Below are 21810 nucleotides of genomic sequence, written 5' to 3' on the forward strand. Positions count from 1 at the left end.
CCATCAGTCGAGGCAGATCGTCATCCCGACTTCCAAGTCTGGATCCGCCAGCTGCCTTGATTGATGGCATCGCTCTGCTCAGGGAGAAGTAAGAACAGAGCCAGTTTGTGTCTCGGTTCTCAGTGCAGAGATGCCGGGGGACTCAATCCAGAGAGCATGACTAGCAAAAGTATGCTAGAGTATGACTAGAAAAATTATGCTAGAGTATGACTAGCAAAAAAAAACAAAAACATACTTCGCTTTAAATAATAGTTAGTAACAGAAGGCCAGTCTACTTGCCTTCAGCAACATTTTTCTGCTTTATCATAATTTGTTCTGCTTATCTCTAGATAAAATAATAAAATAGTGTAGCATGTCTGCTGAATATTATGTGTTTGCTTGCTGGGATAAGATATATAATCAGCTTCAGCAGATTAAACTGCATTCATCAAGTCCTTTTCCCATTTCTGTGTATTGGACTTAATGATACTAAATTATTTTATAAGTAGTCCCCTGCGGTAATGTAAACTGTTAATTCTTTCAGCTGTTATTTAAAAGTGTTATGAAAAGCATCATCAAAAGCACTTTCAATATTCTTAAAGATGCTTTTGTTTGGTTATCTTAACTACATCTCTCATCTTGGAACAGCATGAGAGAAAAAGCCATAATAATCCTTTTGACTGGAGAAGTTATTTTCTCAGATTGCTGCGGCGTTTCCACTCTCAAAAAGTGAGTTCCTTCTAAAGCAGGCAATACACTTGTGGAATTTTGTTTGAAATTTTGCATTCTAAGAACATTTTTGTTTCAATTTTACAATTATTTTATAGGATCAAGTCAGCATTTGTTTTCGCTTCACTGATAAGAAAATTTGAAGAAACAGATTCCTATTGCCATGTACACGCGAACCGATCGTGTGTGGGCCCCATAGTTTTTTTTCCCATCGGTGAAAAAACTTAGAACCTGTTTTAAAATTATCTGATGGTTAAAAAAACGATCGTCTGTGTGGAACTCCATCGGAGAAAAATCCATGCATGCTCAGAATCAAGTCTACGCATGCTCGGAAGCATTGAACTTCATTTTTCTCAGCACATCGTAGTGTTTTACGTCACCGCGTTGAACACGGTCGGATTTTTGATTGATGATGTGTAGGCAATACTGATGAAAGTCAGCTTCATCAGATATCCGATGAAAAAATCCATCGGATTAGATTCCATCAGATATCCGATCGTGTGTACGGGGCATTAGAAATATTTGCACAGATGTTCATTTGAAAAGTCTTCTAGTGTATGGTCAGCTTAATGCTTACACATTTCATTTACCAGGGTATATAATTGAGCAGGACAGTTTTAGAACTTATCATCTGCTTTTGGGATACTGCACATTTCTGCATATAAATTCCCATGTTTGTATCACTTACCAAATAATCATGGCTGGGGATCCCACAGGCAATTTCTACTGAGAATAATGGCGTTATGGTGCTCTTTTAAACCAATGGAAGCTCTAAGCCCTCCTTGATACATCAACAAAGGCTACATTGAGTAAACATTACTTTAGCTTTAGGAAAGGCTTCTTATTAGGCTGATTGTGGATTTCTCTAGCTCCCACTCACCTTTTTGGGGTTGCAAAGCAATTCTTATGTTACATGATCAGGTAGGAAGATAGGTACCAATATAACAATTATATTGTTTAACCACTAGCCAACCAGCCACCGTCATTCTACTGCGGCAGGTCGGCTCTCCTGCGCAAATTGCCGTAGCTGTACGTCGGGCCTTTAAACAGCTATGTCAGCCATCCAAGACAGATCGTGGGCACAAGAACCAGAACGGGGATGTGTGTGTAAACACACACATCCCCACTCTCTCAGGAGAGGAGAGACAGATTGTCTGTTCCTACTAGTTAGGAACAGCGATCTGGCTCCTCCTCTAGTCAGTCACACCCCCCTACAGTTAGAAACACACATGAGGCAACACATCTAACCCCTTGATCGCCCCCTAGTGTTAACCCCTTCCCCTCCAGTGACATTTACATAGTAATCAGTGCATTTTTATAACACTGATCACTGTATAAATGTCAATGCTCCCAAAAATGTGTAAAAAATGTCTGATCTGTCTGCTGCAATGTCGCAGTCCTGCTAAAAATCGTAGACTGCCGCCATTACTAGTAAAAAAAACAAAATAAAAATGCCATAAATATAACCCTTATTTTGTAGACGCTATAACTTTTGCGCAAACCAATCAGTATACGCTTATTGCATTTTTTTTTTAACCAAAATTATTTGGAAGAATATATATATCGGCCTAAACTGAGGAAGTTTTTTTTTTGTGGGGGGGGGGGTAAAAAGTAAAAAATATTGCTTTTTTTTTAAAATATACGCTTTTTTTGTTTATTGCACAAAAAATAAGAACCGCAGTGGTGATAAAATACCACCAAAAAAAAGCTCCAATTGTGGGAAAAAAAGGACGTCAATTTTGTTTGGGTACAGCGTCGCACGACTGCGCAATTGTCAGTTAAAGTGATGCAGTGCCATATATCGCAAAAAATGGCCTGGTCATTAAGGGGGCAAATCCTTCCGGGGCTGAAGTGGTCAATATCAACATTACCTAATAGAATGCAAAAAAAGTGTTTATCGTTTGGGAGACAACACACCTTGTTTTCCCGTGAAGCTTATACTGTATGTAAATGGAACAGTGCTGCAAGAGATATGTCATTAAAGAAAGCCAAAGGAGAATAGGCTCTTATTTTGTCACAAAGCCCAAAATAATGAAGGGCATTTAAAAGAAGTTAAAGTGTTTTTTTTTTTTTTAATAACAAACATGTCTTACTTACTTCCACTGTGTAGTTCGTTTTGCACTGAGTGGCCCCGAACGCCTTCTTCTGGGGTCCCTCGGCGGCTGTCTCGGCTCCTCCCCACATCAGATAACCCCTTCTGGGAAGCGCTCTCCCAAGGGGGTTACCTTGCAGCCACGCTCCCGAGTCCAGCATTTACATCCATAGACACAAATGCTTGACTGCGCTGCTATCAATCTATCCAACGAAGAGCCGAGAAGCCCGGGCCGAGATCCAGTGCGTTTGACGCTGGACGTTCGAGGGCTCAGGTAAGTAAAACGGGGGGGCTGGGGGCCGGTAATTATCAAATGTTTTTTCACCATAATGCATAGGATGCATTAAGGTGAAAAAACAGGAAGGTTTACAACCCCTTAAAGTACAACTTTTTCCACTTTGGATACAGTAATGGTGACTGATGTCCCATGTCAGGTTTTTTTTCTTTGTGCCATACGTTGTGCCATTGGAGGGATTCACCTTAATTTCCTGTCCCATAGAAAACAGGAAGTGAGAGGAAATCCTGAATCCATTGCCCACAAGGTCACCAGAATGAGTCTCCCTATTTTAAGATTTCTGATCTATTACTGTTCTGGGGACAACCCAAAATGTGGGAGTTCCTTTTACTTTCATTATTAACTTTAAACAGGACAAATAGAGAGGATGAACCTCCCCAATGGGGGGCATACACAGCAATACAATCCTGACAGGGAATCTAATCCCTCTCCACTAAATCCAAAACAAAAAAAAAGTTTTGCCTTTAGTTATACATTATTCACCACTCCATATATCCATGTAATAAACACAACTGCAAATCTGGTGACATAAATACTTGAAAATTTGCTGTGTAATGAGGGCCGATATAACCGATCGCTCCTTCAGCATTCGTCCAACTGTATATGGAGTCTATTCTTTAGCATTTCCATATTTGCAGGAAGTCTCTCACTTAATTTCCTGCATGTGCAGGTTCTTCTCTTTCTATGTGCATACAAATCATGAACTTATGGAAATGTAAGTAGTACTACATTTCTTGCAAAATCAATCCTTTAAATAATGAACAAAATACAATAAAAACATTGTTTTTATTATTTCCAAAAAATAATAATTTATTTTGTTTTAAAATCACATTTACAATAATAATAATAATAATAATATTTTCCAGTGATGCAGTTTGCATATATTAATAAACTTGTATTCAATATGCAGTATTTCTTTGGTAAATAAAATATAAATATAGTTTATCTGTTTTCTGTTAATGCTACAATAAAATAATTTAATAATCTTCATTTCAATTTGTCTATAGTACATATTATATGTCATATATACTGTTAAAAGTACAGTTATATTTATACAAGTAGCACATTCAGTGTGGATATATGGAAAAGTGGGATTCTCAACAAGATGGTTTTACAAAACTATCAGCAGAAAAAAAATACATTTAATTAAATCCTGCATTAGTTAAGAGCAGTCATGGCAATGACAAGTGATTTCTGATCAGTTGCTGTGGGGTCATGGAGGAGCACAACCATAACAAAGATAAAAAGAAGAGGGTGCACCAGCCTTGTGCATTATCCCAAGATAATTTATTAATACAAAACAGTAAAATACTACTCACAAACGTGATGAATAAAAGCCTATAGAAGCCACTAAATTGTGGCAATCAGTCCTGGAACCAACCGCCTCCAGAGAGCAGAGGGGAAGACCTCAGAACCACTGCTGGCTGACGCGTTTTGAAGGAGTACCTCCTTCCTCAGCCTTCATTTATTAAATAAATTATCTTGGGATAATGCACAAGGCTGGTGCGTCCTCTTTTTTTTTTTTTTGGGACTATTAGGATACCCCCTATCCAGGAGGGCAGCAAGGCCGAAGACACTATGGGGGAGATTTACTAAAGTTGGAGAGCGCAAAATCTGGCGCAGCTCTGCACAGAAACCAATCAGTTTCCATTTTATTGTCAAAACTTAATTGAACAAGCTGAAGTTAGAAGCTGATTGGCTACCGTGCACATCTGCATCAGATTCTGAGTGCTCCAGTTGTAGTAAATCTGCCCCTATCCCTCAAGTCACTAATCGCTCGATCATCGCATTTATGCACAGGAGTGTTTGTTTGCTATCACTAAGTAGCACAAACATGACTGACAAAACTCATCATTGTCTTTGTAACTACAGTGGATTCTCGGTTTAAGAGTAACTTGGTTTGAGAGCGCTTTGATTTGCAAGCAAATTTTGTTTTTTAAATTCTGACTCGGTTTACGAGTGTTGACTCGCAAGACGAGCAGAACTCAAGCTATATAGGCCTGCAGTATCTTATTTGGCCTGAGGTACGTTGGCGCAGGAGCCGAGCAGAGCCGAAAATAGGCCTGCAGTACCTCATTTGGCCTGAGGTACGGGGGCACATGAGCCAAACATTGGCCTGCAGTACCTCATTTGGCCTGAGGTACGGGGGTGCAGAAGCCGAGCCAAAGTGTCTTTCGGGCCTTTTCATCCGTTTTCGGCACTCTCTGGCGCCCCCTACCTCTGGCTGCATTCGGTATTACATCCCATTGAAGTCAATGTGGAACAAATTATTTTCCATTGACTTCAATGGGAAAACCTGCTTTGATATGCAAGTACTTTGGATTACGAGCATATTCCTGGAACGGATTATGCTCGTAATCCAAGGTTCAACTGTAATAGAAGAGATCTAAAAAAAAAAGTAAAGGATTTCCTGTCAGACTTTTACCTGAAGTATGTTTAAAGTATGTTTGCTTTACTTCTACTTGTTCAGGGAAAAAAGAAACTACTGCTTACCAGAAACCATTTGCCCATCTCATAGAAGAGGTGTAAATTTGCATATACAGAAACCAGTCAGTTTGAAGCATCTTACATTGCATCAAATGCATGGGTTGGACAAAATAATTTAATTAAAGCGGTGGTTCACCCTTAAAAACAAGTTTCTACTATTAAATCCAGCATACTAGCGTGAGCTACAGTATGCCTTTATTTTTTTTGCGCCGTACTCACAGTTTAATCGCGTAGTTAAGTTTCAGACTCCCCGCGGGGAATGGGCGTTCCTATGCAGAGGGGAACATGATTGACGGCCGGCTATGGCGCGTCACGCTTCCCGAAAATAGCCGGAGTAGGACTCGGCTCTTCACAGCGCTATACGGCGCCTGCGCACAGACTAGGAGCTGACTGCGCAGGCGCCGTGAAGAGCCAAGTCCTATTTCGGCTATTTTCGGGAGGCGTGACACGCCATAGCCGGCCGTCAATCATGTTCCCCTCTGCCTAGGAACGCCTACTCCTCGCGGGGAGTCTGAAACTTAACTACGCGATTAAACTGAGTATGGCACAAAAAAATAAAATAAAGGCATACTGTAGCTCGCGCTAGTATGCTGGATGACATAGTAGAAAACAAAACAAATTTTTAGGGTGAACCCCCACTTTAAGATATAGTTGTAGGCTCTGCGAAGCCTTGCCATTTAACTTTGGTTACCTTACTTGGGAATGTATACTCTTGTACCCTGGATGCTGTATATTTTATTATTGGTGTATGTAATTTGTTGTTAAAAATCTAAAATAAACACCTTTCAAAAAAAGATATAGTTTTAGGAATAATAAGAGATGTTAATAAAACAAATAAACCTCATTTAATTGGAAACATTATCAATCAGTAATGACTGCATACTCTAAACCAATACAATACAGTTCCGAAAATGATCCTCAAGAGAGAAACAAGAGGAAAGGTCCCCTTTTCCATTGTCTCTTCAGTTGTAAATTACAGTATGTGTTTACAATAAATTAATTCTTATTTATTAGGGATTAAAACACTTTACACAAGTATGAAATCTATGATAAACTTATATTGCACAACTCTATTACAACTATTAAATAATGATGCATAATATATATGTATAGCTGTACAAATGACTAAAATATGGATGCATGTTTATACAGTACAGTATGTGAAACATGTGTTTGCAAATGCTCTGACTTAAACATTTGATAAACGCTTTTTTATAAAGTATCCAACTAATTTCTGAGGCCTCTGTTGATAATCCCCCAGAACATCATGGGAACTACTGATCTGGTCTCCCTCCAAACGATTCAGAAGTGTGACACAAACCACTGCAGCTAAAAAAACAAATGATATAATCATTATTAAATTAAATCAGTCAAATACGGCCAGGGTTATTTTATGCCATCTATAATTATTTGTTTTGAATGTACTGTACTTGTGTGACCATTAGAATCCAGTTGTTTTGCTACCATGAAACTGTCATCTTCCAAGCTTAAATTCTGCACTAAACTAAGCCATGAGCCACATTCTGATTCTGGTTCACTGACAGCTTGTCTTTCATAGTACATACTAGATACAGTTATCATAAGTTAACATACCCTGGCAGAAATTATGATTTCTTGGCCATTTTTCAGAGAATATGAATGATAACCCCAAAACTTGGTTAGTGTTTGGCTGAAGCCATTTATTATCAATCTACTGTGTTTACTCTTTTTTAAATCATAATCACAACAGAAACTACCAAAATGACCCTGATAAAAAGTTTCACCCTGGTGATTTTGGCCTGATAACATGCACACAAGTTGACACAAAGGGGTTTGAACGGTTATTAACCCCTTCCCTACCGACGCATTGTAAAATGACGTCGGCAGGAACCCTCCCTAGATCCGGGTGGACGTCATATGACGTCCTGTGTTCCTGGCGATCCAGGGCGAGCCCGCGGCAACGCTTGTGACCCGGCGCGGGTGCCCGGCGGCCACGATTGCCGCCGGGCACCCGCGAATGCCGGTGATCACGGCAGGAGTGTGGATCTGTGTGTGTAAACACACAGATCCACCTCCTGTCAGCGGTGAGGAGACCAATGTGTGTTCCCAGTATAGTGGAACACACATCGGTCTCCTCCCCTTGTGAGTCCCCTCCCCCCTACAGTTAGAACACACCTTAGGGAACATATTAACCCCTTCAGCGCCCCTAGTGGTTAACCCCTTCCCTGCCAGTCACATTTACACAGTAATCAATGCATATTTATAGCACTAATCGCTGTATAAATGTGAATGGTCCCAAAAACGTGTCAAAAGTGTCCTATGTGTTCGCCGCAATGTCACAGTCACAATAAAAAATCGCAAATCGCCGACAATACTAGTAAAAAAATGTATAAAATAAAAATGCCATAAATCTATCACCTATTTTGTAGACGCTATAACTTTTGCGCAAACCAATCAATATACGATTATTGCGATTTTTTTTTTACCAAAAATATGTAGAAGAATACGTATCGGCCTAAACTGAGGATTTTTTTTTTGATATTTAATAAAAAAGATTGTGTTTTTTTTTATAAATTGTCGCTCTTCTTTTGTTTATAGCGCAAAAAATAAAAACCGCAGAGATGATCAAATACCACCAAACGAAAGCTCTATTTGTGGGGGGAAAAAAACATAAAGATTTAGTTTGGGTACAGTGTTGCATGACCACGCAATTGTCAAAGTGCAACAGCGCTAAAAAATAAAAATTTGTTTGAACACCCCCTCGAACACCCCCCGTTCGGTTCGCAACAGAACCTTTGAACGTTCGCGCGAACATTTAGAACCCCATTGACGTCTATGGGACTCGAACGTTCAAATTCAAAAGTGGATACATGTTCCCTCGGGCAAAACCCGGGTTCTCAAATAGGTTTTCACAGGCATACTATAGACACCCAGCAGGTACAATATTTAAAGGATTTTTTTTTTTTTTTTTTTTTTTTATTTAAGCATCATTAAAATAACTGCTCCTGAATCTTTAGGTGCAAACTACAGAGCACACGGCCAGTACACACCAAGTAGCTTTAGGTGAAAAACTACAGAGGACATGGGCAGTACACAACAAGTAGCTTTAGGTGCAAACAACAGAGGACAAAGGCAATAAACCACGTAAGAATACTGCAGCTAGCACAATCACCTGCCTGCCATTAAAATTAGGAAGAACTGATCTAGCTAAACTATACAGTGTATAAATATATGTACAACATCTGGGATATATATATATCCTCTACACACTGTAACATTAACTGACTAGCCTGCCTGCCTGCCTGCTCTATCTACCTGTAAAAAATGACACTCTCTCTGTCCTCTCAACCACCGCAACACACTACACAAGGCCGACCTGCAGGCGGCCTTTTATAGTGTGGGGCGTGTACTAAACCCCCTGAGCCATAATTGGCCAAAGCCAAGCATGTGGGTCATAGTGCATGCTTGGCCAATCATCAGCCAGCGATGTCGCAGTGAATTATGGTCTGTGAAACGTAACTCGAATTTGGCGCGAACGACCCGTTTTGTTCGTATTTCAACGAACGATCGAACATACAATGTTCGAGTCGAACATGAGTTCGACTCGAATACGAAGCTCATCCCTACTCCTAATAGACCCTTACATCTTTCACCTAGTGCTGCACTAACATTTCTGTATTCTGAGTCATGGGGAAAGCAAAAGAATTGTCAAAGGATCTGCGGGAAAAGGTAGTTAAACTGTTTAAAACAGGAAAGAGATATAAAAAGATATCCAAGGATTTGAGATTATCAATCAGTAGTGTTCAAAATCTAATCAAGAAGTGGAAAATTAGGGTTTCTATTGAAACCAAACCACGGTCAGGTAGACCAATTAAATCTTCAAGCAACAACTGCCAGGAGACAAGGAAAAACCCACAAATAACTTCAGGTGAAATACAGGACTCTCTGAAAATGTGCTGTGGCTGTTTCAAGATTCACAATAAGGAGGAAGAATGATGGGCTGCATGGTCGAGTCGTCAGAAGAAAGCCATTACTAGACAAATGGCACAAAATATTCCACTTACAATATGCCACACAGCACAGAGACAAGCCTCAAACCTTCTGGCACAAAGTCTTTTGGAATGATGAGACCAAAATTTAGCTTTTTCGCCCCAACCATAAACGCTACAGTTGGAGATGAGTGAACAAGGCCTATGATGAAAGGTACACCATTCCTATTGTGAAACACGGAGGTGGATCGCTGGTGTTTTGGGAATGTGTGAGCTACAAAGGCACAAGAAATTTGGTCAAAATTGATGGCAGTATGTTATCAAAAAATACTGGAGGAACATTTTGCATTCATAAGCCAGGAAGCTGTGCATGGGGCGTACTTGGACATTCCTACATGACAATGATCCAAAACACAAGGCCAAGTCGACCTGTCATTTGCTACAGCAGAATAAAGTGAAGGTTCTGGAGTCGCCATCTCAGTCTCCCGACCTCAATATCATTGAGCCACTCTGGGGAGATCTCAAACGTGCAGTTCATGCAAGACAGCCCAAGAATTTACAGGAACTGGAGGAATGGGCAGCTTTACCACCTGAGAAAATAAAGCGCCTCATCCACAAAAGACTTCAAGCTGTCATTAACCACTTGCTTACTGGGCACATATACCCCCCTCCTGTCCAGGTGAAATTTCAGCTTCCGGCACTGCGTCACTTTAACTGACAATTGTGCAGTCGTGCGACGTGACTCCCAAAATTGACGTCCTTTTTTCCCCACAAGTTTTTATTTTTTGCGCTATAAACAAAAAAAGAGCGACAATTTTGAAAAAAAATTCAATCTTTTTTACTTGTTGCTATAATAAATAGCCCAATTGTTTTAAAAAAACATTTTTTTTCCTCAGTCTAGGCCGATACGTATTCTTCTACATATTTTTGGTAAAAAAATAAAAAATCGCAATAAGCGACTGGTTTGCGCCAAAGTTATAGCGCCTACAAAATAGGGGACAGAATTATTATAAATTTTTATTATTTTATTTTTTACTAGTAATGGCGGCGATCTGCGATTTTTATTGGGACTGCGACATTATGGCGGACACATCGGACACTTTTGACACATTTTTGGCACCAGTCACATTTTTACTGCGATCAGTGCTATAAATATGCACTAATTACTGTATAAATGTGACTGGCAGGGAAGGGGTTAAATGTGTACCCTGCATAGTGTTTCTAACTGTGGGGGAAGGGGACTGACTGGGGGAGGTGACCGATCTGTGTCCATATGTACAAGGGACACAGATCGGTCTCCTCTCTCCCTGACAGGACAGCCTTAAACTTGACATAGTGGGATGTCCCAAAGCAGTGTCAAAATGAGGGGTGGGAAGCATAAAATTAAACTTCACCCCAAAACAAACAGAGCTCCTCAACTGAGGAGTTGTAACTCTAAACAGCCGCCTGCAAAACTTTGCAGCCGAAGAAGCATCCGAAGATGCACTCACATCAACTTGTAAAGTTTAGTGAAAGTGTCACCAGGTCGCCACCTTACACACCTGGGAAACAGACACTAGATGTCCAAGAGGCACCATTGCCCTAGTCGAATGCATCGTGATAGGGAGGCGCTCGACCCTTTACGGCGTAAGCCTGATCAGGATCTGTCGGGTCCACCTCGAAATGGTGGCCGAAGAGACCGCTGGGCCCTTCTTGGGACCAGCCACCGAAACAAACAGTGAGTCTGAACTCCGGAACGGAGCAGTAACAGACAAGTATATTCTCGGAGCTTGGACAACGTCCAATGGATGCCACATCGTCTCCTTAGGATTCGACGGATGAGGACACAAGTATGGCAGTACAATGTCTTCCTTGAGATGGAAGGTCGAAATGACCTTAGGAAGAAAAAAGGCTGCGGATGCAGTACCACCTTATCCTTGTGGAAGATCAAATATGGAGCCTTTCATGACAAGGCTGCCAGCTCAGACTGACATAACAGCCACCAAAAGGACCACTTTCTGAGAAAGTGTGAACAAGGGAACTTCCCTAATGTACTCAAACGGTGGTTCTGAAAAGCCTATGGGACCTTGTGACAGCAGGTCCTCTCGTAGCGGTAGACGCCAAGGTGCGTCTGCTGTTCAAATCCCCACGGAGGTAGTGGAGGACGGACTGGAGGACCGGACACGGAAATGTTCTCACTAGTGAGTGATTCGCCAGGGGTCGCTGAAAGAAAACAGCCAGGGCAGATATCTGCCCCTTAATCGTGCTTAAAGCAAGCTTTTTGGTCCACCCCGCGCTGTAAGAACAGCAGGACTCTGGACACTATATAAGTCCATGGATTCCACTTAATTTCCTCGCAAAGGGCTAAGTAAGCTCTCCCTCCAAGTGCGATAATAAATCCTCCTAGAGCAGTGATGGCGAACCTTGGCACCCCAGATGTTTTTGAACTACATTTCCTATGATGCTCATGCACTCTGCAGTGTAGTGGAGCATCATGGGAAATGTAGTTCCAAAACATCTGGGGTGCCAAGGTTCGCCATCACTGTCCTAGAGGATAACTTCCTAGCCTTCCTCATGGTAGGAATCACAGAATCCAACAGGCTCCGGTCTCTTAGTACCTGGCCTTCAATAGCCATGCTGTTAAAGCCAGAGACTGTAAAGCAGGATGCAGTATGGGACCTTGTGATAGCAGGTCTCTCTCAGCGGTAGACGCCAAGGGACGTCTGCTACTAGCCGCACTAGATCGGCGTACCAAGGACACCGAGGCCAATCCGGAGTAATTGGGATCATAGGAATCCCCTCTGCCTCCACTTTTTTTTCTTTTTTTTCCTAGCCCCCTCCACTGGTATGGTGGAGCTTGTTTAATCTGGACACAGGAGGGTCCACTAACGGGGGCGAGGTCTATCTTTTCGAGAAACTCTCTTCAAGAGGGTTTTTGGTCTGCATCCTCAGATACCTCAGAGCCAGGGTCATGAGCGCTAGCTGGACCCAGCTCCGCATCTGAGTTGTCCCCAGCAGATGGCGGGGGAGGGGGCGCTTTCTAGCCCCCATTCTCCCATGCGCTGCTTCCACCTTGGCTACGAAGGCTTCTAGGATTGCCGCATAGCGTCCACCGATAAATCGGGTGCAGGGTCATCAATTGCCAGCTCAGGTGTCTCGGGGGAAAAAGCGTCTGCTTCTGACGCCATGCTGTCCACACCTGACACAGGGACCAACAAGACCAGAGGACTCACCACCCAGGAACCGTAGTAGATGGTTTAGATAGCAGAGCTGCTGCCTGCAGAGTGTGTCTGTCGATCTGTGCTCTCCAAAGCTGGGATCGAAGGCTCTTTGTTGGACTGCGATTTTTGTCGGTCTTTCAGACTGCTCAGTCAGCAGTGTGTATCTGTTCATCTGCCATGGTACAATGGCCGCTGATCTGACACTAGAGGCCAACAGGGCAAAAAACCACGGTGCAGTAATGCAGCAGTCAGTACACCTCAGCAGAAATCGCCAGAAAAATGCGGCTATAAGAAGATGGCCATCATTGAGAAAAGAAATACAGCATGGACACCAACATGGGCGCAGACAGCATGGAGCAGGACACACAGAAAAGCAGAATCTCTTATGCGGCTTTATACATTGTGCAAGTAAAGAAATACAGCATGGACACACCAAACATGGCCGCCGACAGCATGGAGCAAGACACACAGGAAAGCAGAATCTCTTATGCAGCTATATACACTGATTTAGTGACTTATGGTTCCCCAAGTGAAGCTCCCCAGAGGAACCCCTGCCCAACAGCTAACTCAGAGAGCCTAAGGAGGAGGAGGGGGGAGGGAGGGGAGAAGAGGGATAAGGCCCTTTACTCACCTCTCCAAGGATGTCCAGCTCTGTCTTCTTGCTAAAGCAAGGTAGTAGCTACTTACCCTTCCTGTGGGTTTATGCTGGAAGCATCCTGGACAGCACATCTACCGCATGGTAACGGAGGTGGCTGTCGGCCAGGCTACTGCAACTCGGCCCTGTAGACCAGTCCAATGCAAGCCCTGGAGCGTATAGCTCACCGGCCACCCGTAGAGCGAGGGGCATGTCGTAGACGACCCAGCGCGTAGCTATGGTCGGCACACGCTTGATGGCAGAAACTGGGAAGAATACAAGGATCTGGGATCCAGCCCGTCGCCCAGTCGGCAGTTGATCGAAGATCGCAGGAAAAACTTAAATAAATAAATAAATAAAAAATCCAAAAAGTGAATCCAAACTAAAAGCCTCCAAGCCTTGGGCCTGAAGAGAGCCATGTCTTCTACTAGACTAGAAAAAAACTGAACTGCTTAGTGCAAGCTCAGAGGATATAGTCAGTGGGACCGCACCCTGGGCGGGGCGGTTCGGTTCCGCTTTGAAATTGTTAACACTTTCTGCCTAGTCACTCCTAAAGATAGGCTATCTCCCACTATGTCAAGATTAAGGCTGTGTCCATCCATGAACGAAAGAGAAAGAAAAGTTTTTGGGTTATCATTCATATTCTCTGAAGAATGGCAAAAAAAAGTTGTGTAATATATTTACTTCATATGATTATCAGCTCCTTGTAGTGGCCTGTTTTTTTTTTTTTGCTTGTGGCGCTGTTCAAAGTAGAGGTAAAAAGCATACAGTGGGTAAAATAATTATTTTATCCCCTGCAGATTGTTGCCTTGGCGGTATGTTTTGGGTCATTGACATGCTGGAAGACTCATCCACGACCCATCATTAGTGTTCTGGCTGAGGAAAGAAGGTTCTTACCCAAGGCTTTACAATACATGGCTCCATTCATTGGCCCTTCGATGCAGCAAAGTCGGCCTGTACCTTTAGCAAAGAAACAGCCCCAAAGCATCATGTTTCCACCTCCGTGCTTGACTGTAGGGATGGTGTTCTTAGGGTTATAGTCAGCATTTTTCTTTCTCCAAACACAGCATGTCCCAGGAACATATGGTGCAGGCTTGTCCTGATACCAATCCAAGGGGTTAGTAAATGTAAAGAGGAAAGTATTTGCGCTACTCCCTGAGCAGCACAGGTGAAAAAATTATAAAAAGTGATATATTTGTTAGAAACCAAAAAAAAAGTGATATAGAGCGGCCTATGAGGACCCTATGATTAAGCCCCAGTGGGCGGGGTAAATGCATCAGAGTATGTGGTATGGTGAAGACATGTAGGCTAAGGGTGCTCTTTATCGCTTTTTATCATTTATTTACCTGGGATGGTTGGGAGTAGCAGTGATTCTTTCCATCTACTGGCCACTATGCAATATTGCAGGAGCTAATGATCATCAGAATTAAACATATTACACAAATTACAGATATTATTTGTAACAGCTTGCAACAATCGCACAGTAATTTTTTATATCTATAAATCCCTTAATGTTTGGTGCATGTTAGCACACACTGAATGGTGTGAACTATGCTGAATTTTAAATGAATTTCTGCAGGCTCAAAAACTTAACTGGCATGCAAACCAGTGCTTCTTTCATTAACCCTAGCAAGTTAAGACAAATTTTTATTTCCATTTAAACCAGCTATGCACTTTTAAAAGACAAATGGAAGAAACTGACTCCCTAATTCTTCTACTTAAAACCCCTGTTGGTCTTCTGTATTACTCTCCAGTGCTGCCAGCTCAAGCTCCAGCTCCAGTGCTGCTACCAGCAATCCTCAATGTTGCTCAGATTCCTTTGGACAACATAGCCCACTTTCAAAACCCCACAAGCTTCCATTGTTAACTATTTGTTTCTATGGATTTCTTAGGCGTAAACAACCAGCAGTAAAACAGAGTTATATTTCAGGATTTATAGGTAAGACACTTATGCTGACCAGCTGAAAGAGGAAAAAATGTGATGTTTTTAATTTTTCCTCAAAAAGCAAAACCCTTCCTTTAAGTGTGTTTTTTTTTCACAATTTTGTATAAAGTTTAGAAGGATTTGAAATCCTGATTAGCATTTTGCTGATATTCTGTCCTGTTGACAACAGTTTACACCAGAATAAAAGATCTGCAACAGCAATACACACAGAAATAAAAATCATACTGGGATTCTAGCCTTCTTAAAATAATTGTATTCTGTCTGTGTTGCTGTTGGGAGGGTTCCCCGACTTCCTGTCTTATAAAATGATGTCAGTGGGCCAGAAAGTGATAAATCTCTATAATGGAGTCCCAGATAACAGGAAAAAAGTGACAGAAGTCAACAACACCTTTTTAAATGGTTGGACAGGTGTGAGGATGCATTATGATGCCAATAAAAAAACAAGGGCAATAGGCGCAAAAGGTAAAAATGAGTCCTTCAAGTTTACAGCCAAAAGTGGTTCGGTGTTTGTGACAGCCATAATATGACTTGCTTGACTGAGTATTAAATATATGATTCTAGCATTCAAAAAACTTGGTCCTGTAAAGCAGTGGTCATCAACCCTGTCCTGCAGGGCCCACTAACAGGCCAGATTTGCAAGATAACTGAAATACATTACAGCTGATATAATTTGCTCCTCAGTGATTGCAGTGTTCTAGACTGCATCTCCCCAAGGTAATACATAAAACCTGGCCTGTTAGTGGGCCCTGCAGGACAGGGTTGATGACCACTACTGTAAAGCACAGAATCCAGCGTATAGGAGCTCATGCTAGGATCCTACCTACAAACACTTATGGAAAAAATTTGATTGTTTTCTTTCAAGATAATTATTTTCCAGGAACAAGGTTCACAACGGCCTCTGGACATTCCCACTTACATATCTGGAATACAGATGCTTGAAGTTGAAAAGCCCAGGAGAAGCCAACAGCTCTGGTGGAATGGGCTCTGAAATGGAAGGGGAGGAACCTTTTTCTTAAGGCCGTAGGCACTTGAAATAAGTTGTCTTATCCATCCAGGTCTCTGGAAGAGGATGGAAGGCAGTGATTTGTCCTCTGAGGGTACTCAGGGCCAGACAGTGGTCAGGACCAGACTGATGAAAGGTCAAAATATGAGTGATTCCCTGGGATTAGGCCTTCTTCATCATGCAAGGAAGGCCTTCCATGCACAATGATAAATTTTGCAGGAGGTGGATTTCCTTGCTCTGAGTGAGGTAGGAATAAACAAAAACGAGATACCTCTATTCTCTAGGACTCAGGTTTCAACAGCAAGGCTGTTAAAGCCAGAAGTCTGAGTATGTTATGTGTATTGCTTTTCTCTGGGCCAGTTTGGTGCAATGAGAATCGAGAAACTATTTCTTTCAAAACCTCTTTTGGGGCATAACTAATCCTCATAGTTTACAAACAATCTGTGCATGTATGATAAAAGGTCTTTCTATACTAAGAATAGGTTTTGGCTGTAAAGAACCAGGTGCAGTTAGCAAAGACTAATGTGCAACTCATCAATCAATGTGTCCACAGTGGAAAGCATTTAGTGTGGAGCCATAGCTTGTATCTCATAAGCCTCAGGGGAGGGAAAATCCTCCACTGCCTCTGCTTTAAAATAAATGTCCTCAATACTTTCCTCCGTATCATCAAGTAAACAAGGTTCCGCTTCTGGTTCCTGAATTAGGGGAAAAAGAGGATGTGTAGCATTTTTGGCCTCTGGAAAAATGCCTCCCCATTCTAGAAGTGCTGAAAGTTTTTCAAAAATTAAGACATATTGACAGTAAAATTTTATTTTGTTAGATGGGTCGCATGGTGCATGCCTGAGAGAGAGCCAGAGTCACACGAGGAAAGAAGTGTCAATAGAGGACATTGCTCTGGGTCAAGGGAGCAGCTATTAAAGTGGTGTCCTGTGCTTATTGTAAGCTGCCTGTGAAAAGCAGGCTCTTTTGTCCCAGCTCCCTTGCGCCTGTGATCTGTCATTGCCACTGAGAGCCTCCCCGATGGGGTACTCACGGTTCAGAAGTGCAGATCGGATTGGGTTTTGCATGGCAAGAGAAGAAGGGGTCTTCAAGGTCTGAGAACCATAGAAATAGATCACACACCTAGACCTGTTTAGCACCCTGCACAAGTTGCACTTCAACCCAAGGTGAGCAGCTAATGCAGGATTCAGCACCCAAAGCAAACATTACAGGCTGTAATGTCCAGATACGGCCCCCAATGTACACACTGTGGGTAAATGATCCACAAACTGCTAGGTACTGCATGGCAATAAGCAGTCAGATGTTAAAAAAAATAGTCAGATTAAGAAAAAAACTTTAATGGTTCAATGAATGTGAGAGTCCTCATAGCATATAATCAAAATGGAAAGAGAGGGAAGATCCGTAAGCTGGAGTAAAATGGAAGGGTATTGACCTTGAATGACAGAGTAGAGCAGTAATAGGGTGACTGGAAATGGTATGTGCATATTCTTTGAGAGTGCATCCTGGAACCCCTTCTTTGTAGGTTCTGTATGTGTTTCCTAACACACCTATTTTACTTACTGAATAATTAGTGCAGTCATGTTTTCAGTTAAACCTTTCAGTAGGCTTACCTCGCAGTCCACTTATGTTACACATTGCTGCAAACACTGATGATTCCATCTCAATGTTTCTAATTCCAGCCTCATAAGCAGCTTTCAGGTACTGCATCTTCTCTTCCTCTGTATATGTGCAGATTGCTCCATCAAGACGTGCTTGACCTATGTGAAATGGAATGGAAACTAAAAGGTCAGACCACACCATATTGACTTGGTTATTAGTCAACGCCCTACCTATTAAAAATAGTAAAAAAATCAAGGGTTAATACATGTACACTTGTTTTGAAAATCAGCAAACAGGAAATGTTGTGCTTGAGTATAATTTACGATAACCTAAGTCTGCTACAATAATTGTAAGCTCCTTTGCAAACAGGCCTTACTTTATATATTTACTGTCTTGCTATATACATACTAGAATTCAAAATTACAATGACTTTCTTAGTTAGATTTTACTTCAGATTGTGCTTGTTTGAAAAAATATGTTGTATAACCACAAATTTCGTTTAACATACAGCTAGCAAATATCAGCTGGCTTCCCATTACCTGACACATTGATGTGGTAATTATCTGGCAAATTTGTAACCTGGTGACCATAAGTAATGTAAAATGTATTTGGGTAGTTTTCTATGAAACAGGCACATGACTGCCTATTTTGTTCATGAATTATCACTTCATAAAAAAGTGATGAAAAAGTTCAGTGATCACAGCAAAAATAGAAGTTACCACCAGTCAGTAGAGATCATAATATAATGGACAGGAGGATTACAGTATGTCCGAATATTTTTATGTTTAAATAACATAATATATATATATATATATATATATATATATATATATATATATATATATATATATATATATATATATATATACAGTATATAGTATAAATGGTTCTAGCATATTACGGTAAATCCAAGGAAATAGTATTAAACAAACCTTCATAGAAGTCCAGAGTGCACATTGTACTTCCAATAACAGTATTGAATTCATTGATTTCTTGACTGCACTGAGCCAACTCTTGAGCCAATTCTGCATCCAGTTGTGTATCACGGATTACTGTTTTACCAAGAACAATCTGTTCAAACTGAGGCTCAAAACAGGCATTTACAGACTGACTTGTAATCACCACAGAGCCTGGCTCTATACCTAAAGAAATGTTAAATGCAAAATGGGTTATCGAAAAACAAAAACTCATGTCAGCAGTTTTACATGCTTAATGGGTAAATCGAAATCCAAGAAAAATATTAACGTTTAAAATCTATAGTATACCACTAAGAAATACATTTTAAAATGAAATACTATCCTTGTTTACAAAGTTACAAAAGAAAATAATATTAATATTATGCCTATGTACGCTCCGGTAGACAAGGCCTTAAAATTGAAAACTGGAGCTCCATAATCTGTATAAAGGAACTTAACCCAAAGCTTTGAGCCCTTACATACCCACAAAACTCCTTCACCAACAGATAAAAAAAATTGAACCGCTCTAACAATTCACTTTAAAAAACGGTTTTAGTAGCACACATTTGCAAATATATGTGGAAGCCGCAATGCCTATTTCAAGGCTCCTCTGTATACTGCCATCCTAACTCTATATTTTTGAGAGTCTCCAAGTTGGAGCATATATGGAAGTTGATAAATTAGCCTTTTGGCGCTGAGCGTATGCAAATATGTGGCCTCTCGGTGGCCAGGCCGTGGCACAGAGTGGCTGCATAATTGTGTGTACTAGTCCCGACAGTGCTGTGTCGTGAGCCCGTGCCTTGCATGCTCCCGAGTCCCGACACAGTGACCAGCTGCTCACAGAAAGTTCCCAATCGCCTTTTGCGATCTGAACTTTTCCGATTATGTGACCGCTAATCACAGCGGTCATATAGCCATAACCCCCGCCTTCAGGCATAGCAAACCCCTTAAAGGGCCAGCAGCAGCCGGTGCCAAGGAATTAAGGGCAGGTTTGTCTGGAGGGAGCCCACTTCTCCATAAAGGCACAGGGACACATTAGATGCCCAGCAACAGTACCAAAACTCCTTGTTTACTCTGAATATCGGAAAAGACTATTGTGGCAGTTTCATATGATACAAGGTTTTGTCTTGAAACATAATAACAAATCATTCATCTTTTTTACATATAAATTCAGTCTGATGTTATATTTTACTTTACAGGTTTTAATTAAGAAAAAAATCTAGAATACTACAAGATGATACTGTTTCTGGTATTTTACCCATGCAGACTTAAACCCCGTACACACGATCAGAATTTCCGATGGAAAAAGTCAGACGGACTTTTTCCATCGGAAATTTCGACCTGGTGTATGCCCCATCGGACTTTTTTCAGAGGAATTCCATTGGAGTTTAGATTCTGAGGTGAGTTTGGCCAGGCTAAAGCCTGCTCCTGTGTACGGGCATAACACACACCTATTGTTTACCCCAAAACTCACCTGAAAATAGGGACACTCCATATTTATGTTTTTACTGGAAACGGCCCCCTACCAGATTGGGAGAACTGATGTCTGATGGGGCATGCTAGTATACAAAAGGGCCAAGTAGTGAAAAAAAGTCTGGATGGCAGCTGTTCTAAAAAAAATCCTGGACTTATAAAAAGTCTCGACCGTGTCATTTCCGGTGCGGCTACGTCAGCAAACAGCTGTTCGTGGGGGTTTAACCGCGCATGCACGACTTCACCGCTGCTTTATCGTGCATTGGCGGACGCAATTTTAGGGTCCATAAAAATTATAGACCCGAGTGGGTGGGCAGAGCGAGGATTTGTTTAAATTCATCATCGGCAGCACCGCGTCAAGCCCCGCCCCCACCCTTAAGCTGTTCTTTCTACTAACCCGTACCGAAGGAAAGTATGAGATAGAGTGGTGCTTGGAGAGGGGGAGGGCCCTGTGCATAGCACTGTGTGCTGCCTGCCCCCCTCTCCAAGCACCGCTCTATCTCTCCCTCCCACTTTCCTTTGGTACGGGTTAGTAGAAAGAACAAAGTGTAATAATAAATGCAGCGCTAATAATAAATGTTTGAAAATATCAAACAATGTCAAACAACATACAAATGAATAAATAGTGTGAATCAATTACACTGGAACAGGTGTGTCTCAGTCACAGGTGAAAGGAAATCAGAGAAGTCTAAAGACTTCAGAACCATGAAAAACACACCCCCCAGATTAAGTGGAGTGATGAATAAAGTGCAAATGTATAAATAATACTGATCACACATGAAATAAAAGTCCCATAAAATGAAAGTGTCTCTAAATTGCTAATATGCAATCTCCAAAGTACAAAGGTGCAGACTAGGAGAGGGAGGACATCCATCATGGTATCACATGGGTGAAAGCATCAGATACAAAGGTAGTGATCCCGCCACCATAAAGTAGGGGTCGGTACTCTTTCTGTAATTGGTGGACTCACACACTGGTCAGTGGCAAGTCAGAATCGCAAAACGGCAAGAGTATCAGGATCTTCTTTTCTTCAGATGCAAATCAGAGTAGATGACCGGTGAGGTTCCTGATGGCTGTCGGATCAGACATGCACCCTGCGTGAGAGATTGGAAAGGATCCCACTTTCAACAACCGTCCCCTTCACGGGGAGATGGTAAATGGATACCTCAGATGAACAAAAATTAAAAGAAAAAAAGGAAGCCTTTTTTTATCATTAAAGTCTTTGGTCATTTTTGATCTATGCCATGTGGAGGCTTCCTTTTTTTCTTTTCATTTTTGTTCATCTGAGGTATCCATTTACCATCTCCATCTCCCCGCAAAGGGGACAGTTGTTGAAAGTGGGATCCTTTCCAATCACTCACGCAGGGTGTCGTGTCTGATCCGACAGCCATCAGGAACCTCACCGGTCATCTACTGTGATTGGAATCTGAAGAAAAGAAGATCCTGATAC

At 41.6% G+C, this 21810-nt stretch overlaps 1 protein-coding gene across 2 annotated transcripts in view; it reads right to left on the reverse strand.

Annotated features, from left to right (window-relative positions):
* Positions 1-6408: 6408 nt before the first annotated feature.
* The window catches only part of UPP1 (uridine phosphorylase 1), a 61630-nt gene continuing 46228 nt past the window's right edge, over positions 6409-21810 (reverse strand). For both annotated transcript variants that reach the window (XM_040353324.1, XM_040353326.1), the window contains exons 6-8: positions 18864-19073; positions 17943-18089; positions 6409-6911 (exon numbers count right to left, since the gene is read on the reverse strand). In XM_040353324.1, the coding sequence (XP_040209258.1) occupies positions 6772-6911; positions 17943-18089; positions 18864-19073 (497 nt within the window). In that variant the 3' untranslated portion in view covers positions 6409-6771. The remainder of the gene's footprint in view (positions 6912-17942; positions 18090-18863; positions 19074-21810) is intronic.

Source organism: Rana temporaria, chromosome 5 (genome assembly GCF_905171775.1).
Source record: "Rana temporaria chromosome 5, aRanTem1.1, whole genome shotgun sequence".
In the NCBI taxonomy this organism is placed as follows: Eukaryota; Metazoa; Chordata; class Amphibia; order Anura; family Ranidae; genus Rana; species Rana temporaria.